Below are 4264 nucleotides of genomic sequence, written 5' to 3' on the forward strand. Positions count from 1 at the left end.
CAACCCTTTAAGAGATAGGAACTCCAACACAATGGTAAGAAAAAGTCACTACTAAATGGATCTCGTAGATTCTGAAGTTGGACATTATTAATATCTATATATGATAGTAAATAAATAAAAGGAAGCATCCCCTAATTAGGCATTCCTCAACTGCACCTTTATGCAACTCAAAATAAAAGTAGTACAATTTCCATAACTTACTTTATAGTAGCACAAATTATTCAACCAAAACCCCCATTCTCCCAAAATGGCTTTCTTTCCTCCTAATTCTCAATTGATGAATTGTGAGTCTAATAAAAAACTCCAACCAATTATTAATTTTTCTTCCAAGGAGGATAATGAAGAAATTAGTGATAATAATTTGCATGAAAATTGTTACATTGTTGGAATCAAAGAGTACATAACAACTAGAAATCTTCACTTATCTAAGGTAATTTCTAGAGAAAAAAGAGCAGCTGTTTTGATATGCCTTTTTCAAGGCCTTGAAGGTGAAATTCGTGTAATTTTGACCAAAAGATCCATGAAACTTTCCACTCATCCAGGTAATTAATTTCTCTATTGTTTTGCACTTTGATTAAAAATAAATAAATTGAATCTTGATCATTGTTGCTCATGATGAGTAAAATGATTAAGAATCATTAGCACCTATGTGGTTAATTTAATCTTGGATTAGTTGTTAAAATATAAAGCTAGTCATATTTGAGAATTCGTAAAGATAGCCAAGTAACTTTTATCCTTTTATCTTTTTCTTGGAAGAAAATGTCTCCCAAGTTAGAATATTTTTTTGGCAACAACTTAGCTGAAAGTTGCATCGAATAATCTTGAAAATGAGTGATTTTGAACTTTTAACCTTCAGTTGCCAATAGGCGAAGTTTCTTAGGTCAAAAGTGTTGTCCATAGGGCAAAACTTGTTAAACCTGAAGTTTTGTCCACGAGGCATGTTTGGTCCACATGCATGGGGTAAGTGATTTATGTGGAGGACCATCCACCTCCAAGTTCATTCTTTTAAAACATTCGTAACCTAGGCATATTTGTTAAAATGTGAAATTTTACATTTTATATGCACCGATAGTATAAAGTTAATACATTTTCGATGTATTTAACTTGTTGTAGCAAGTTATTTACGTTGCTTTCAATGTTACCACATTATGATTACAATAGACAATTAATTATTTAATTTGATGTTGAAAAAAAAACTATACATTACATATCCAATTTTTGGCCCAAAAAAATACATATGGACCTTTTTAATGGCACTATTAATTAAATAGAGAATGAAAACTTTATAATATATGATTTTGTGATGATGAAGGAGAGGTAGCATTGCCTGGTGGAAAGATGGATGAAGAAGATTTAGATGATTCTGCCACTGCTCTAAGAGAAGCAAAGGAGGAGATTGGTTTGAAACCCAGTCTTGTTCAAGTCATTACTAATCTTGAACCATTCATATCATTGGTATATTCATCACATCTTTAAAAATATTATATATATATATAATTTAGTTTCACTTCTTTATATTTCAACAATTTATATTCCAAATTAATTCCTACTTTAATACATAAAACAACAACATAATACATAATTGTGTCCTTAAATTAACTTAGTCTCAACTGTCATCTACGCCCTCCAAGTTTGAGTCTGCACAAGTAGACATATAAATTTGTATAAAGTTGAACAAGTAAAAACATGTGTCTTACGTGATAATTCGCGTCTTACATGTATTATGCTACATAAGACGCGTGTGTCTAGTTGTTCAACTATATACTAGATGTCAACTGAGGCTAAGTTAAAAGACACGATATTATAGCTAATATAATTGGTAGTAGAAAAGTATTCACCATAAGTACGTACTATGTGTTATTATTGCAGCACCTACTTACGGTTGTACCAGTAGTGGGGATATTGTCTAGAATAGAAGAATTTAAGCCTCTAATTAATGCCGACGAAGTTGATGCTATTTTTGATGTACCCTTGGATATATTTCTCAAGGTATTTATTCACTTTATTATATGCTCTTTTATTTTTAGGTTTTATGTCCTAATATTATAATTTTGTTTTATTTTAATCATTTATAAGGTAATTGCCACTTGAAGAATGTAAAACATTTAGTAGTTTTTGTTTTGCTATGGGCATAATACATAAATATGTCATTTAATTAGGTTTCAGCTGACATTTATGTCCTCCTACTTTGGGTGTGTACAAGTAGGCACTTAAACTTGTATACAAGTAGACATACATCCTGCGCTACATAATACATGTAGGACGCTACATAGGACACAAAATTGTCATGTAGGACTCCATGTAGGATGAATGTGTCTATATGTTCAATTTTATACAAGTTTAAGTGTTTACTTGTGCACACTCAAAGTTAAAGGGGATAAATATCAGCTAAAACCAAGTTAAAGGGCATATTTATGTATTATGCCTTTTTATTATGTATTACCTCAATCCCTCTGTCCCAATTTATGTGACACATTTCGTTTTTCGAGAGTGAAACGGTTTTGACCGAGAATTATTGTTCATGGAATCTTCAAAAAAATTTAAATGAAATTTATATATTTGTAAACTACGTAAAAATACTATTCATTATTCAAAATATTTAAACGATATATGAAAACTTACAGTCAAAGATAGACTTGTTCAAATTTCGAAATCTGAAATGTGTCATATAAATTAAGACAGAGAGAGTATATGTCGGCATGAGATGAATTCAAACAATGAAACAACAATAATGTGATTTCATTTAGTTGATCACAACTTATTAGAGACTGAGACGTAATTATTATTGTTACAGGAAGAGAATCATAGACGTGTGGAAAAGGAATGGGGAAGATGGAAATATGTATGTCACATATTTGAATATGAGTCATCAAAGAAAGGAGTTTTCCAAATAGGGGGATTGACAGCAAGCATTTTGATTCATGCTGCATCAATCATTTATCAAACACCTCCTTCTTTTGCTGAATATCTTCCTGATTTTAGTCAATTGCAATTCACCCTAAACATGAATTAAGCACTTGGTAATTGACATATTTTATTTTAGCTTTCTTATGAAAAATAAGTTACTTATTGATCATGTATAAGTCTAAGAGATGATGATTTATAGACTATAAGTTTCAAAAGTAGTCATCAATAGCAAAGTTGATGATGTTATGAACTTTACTACTTATATACTTATAAAAGAAGAAAGGATCACATGGTCCAAGGAATTTATTATGAAAATTATTTGTGGAAATTTCATGGGTTAGTCAATTTTGGACCCTGTAGTAATATAAGTTTGTTTATCTCATTAATATGTATTATCATTTGAAATGTTAGAGAAATAATAGTTGTTTTTCGTTAACAGTTAAAAGTCAAAATATTATTATTGGACTTCAACTCCACGTAAATTACATGGACGTTCAAGTAATATAGTGATTATAGTGAAGTGTCGTATTTAGTGGCGCAGAGCTAGAATTTTTATTAATGTGTCAAAATTTAAAATAATAAGCACACAAAAAATGAAATAAAAATGCTAAAGTAAAAAACCTTGAGCCAGGTTTAAACACTTGACCTACCAATAGTTGAGAGCTTTTGCAACACCTCAACCATTGTTATAACTCTTCACCTTGTTTCAAGAGGTGTCAATAGAAATATATATATATATATATAACATAATTTTCCTATAAAGGAATATCACTTTATACTCCTCGAACAAGATAGCTCCGCCCCTACTAGTACCATAGGAATTTATTATACTATATATTCAACCCGAAATGAATTCTTTACTCAAGAATTTTTTTTTCAAGAGTTTTGAATGTTTTGCTCAACTATGCTTAATCTACAATATTTTTTCTCAATTGTCATGCTCAATTGTAGATGTGTAAATAGATATCCTATTGTTAATTGTATAATAAAGTAATTACAAATAATATGAAGTGAATAACACATACAATATAATCGGAATAATCAGTCAACAATGAGGTGAAAATAAAGAAACTAGATGAATCTCGTGCTCCCATATCGCTCCAATGCGTTCTTGCTCTCTCCAAAGATGTATAATCCTTCAAAAATGAGTTCTTAAGCATATAATTATTTTATACCTCATTTGTGCAATCAATCTATTGAATAATAACAACTGAATAAATAATAATAGACTAACCGATTTTAAGTATCATAAGTTGAAAAAAGACTTAAACATTAAAAAAGTTAATAATCCGATCCATGTACCTCTTATGGTTTAAACCTAGTCTGGCCCAGTACCAATATCCTAATTTCAAAAAGG

At 30.1% G+C, this 4264-nt stretch overlaps 1 protein-coding gene across 1 annotated transcript; it reads left to right on the forward strand.

Moving 5' to 3' along the window:
* The first annotated feature begins 209 nt into the window (after positions 1 to 209).
* On the forward strand, positions 210 to 3013 carry LOC102580580 (nudix hydrolase 15, mitochondrial-like). The gene is made up of 4 exons (XM_006362316.2): positions 210 to 542; positions 1313 to 1455; positions 1870 to 1989; positions 2795 to 3013. The coding sequence occupies exons 1-4, from the start codon at positions 248 to 250 to the stop codon at positions 3011 to 3013; spliced, it is 777 nt and encodes a 258-aa protein (XP_006362378.1). The 5' UTR covers positions 210 to 247.
* The last annotated feature ends 1251 nt before the right edge of the window (positions 3014 to 4264 follow it).

This window comes from Solanum tuberosum, unplaced genomic scaffold (genome assembly GCF_000226075.1).
Source record: "Solanum tuberosum cultivar DM 1-3 516 R44 unplaced genomic scaffold, SolTub_3.0 scf00398, whole genome shotgun sequence".
NCBI lineage: Eukaryota > Viridiplantae > Streptophyta > Magnoliopsida > Solanales > Solanaceae > Solanum > Solanum tuberosum.

What these genes read in the sequence shown, in the direction of transcription:
- LOC102580580 (XM_006362316.2), top strand. Translation starts at nt 248, where the DNA reads ATGGCTTTCTTTCCTCCTAATTCTCAATTGATGAATTGTGAGTCTAAT. An exon ending in TTGAACCATTCATATCATTG is followed by an intron (nt 1,456 to 1,869) that starts GTATATTCATCA and finishes TTATTATTGCAG; the next exon opens with CACCTACTTACGGTTGTACC. An exon ending in CCTTGGATATATTTCTCAAG is followed by an intron (nt 1,990 to 2,794) that starts GTATTTATTCAC and finishes TTATTGTTACAG; the next exon opens with GAAGAGAATCATAGACGTGT.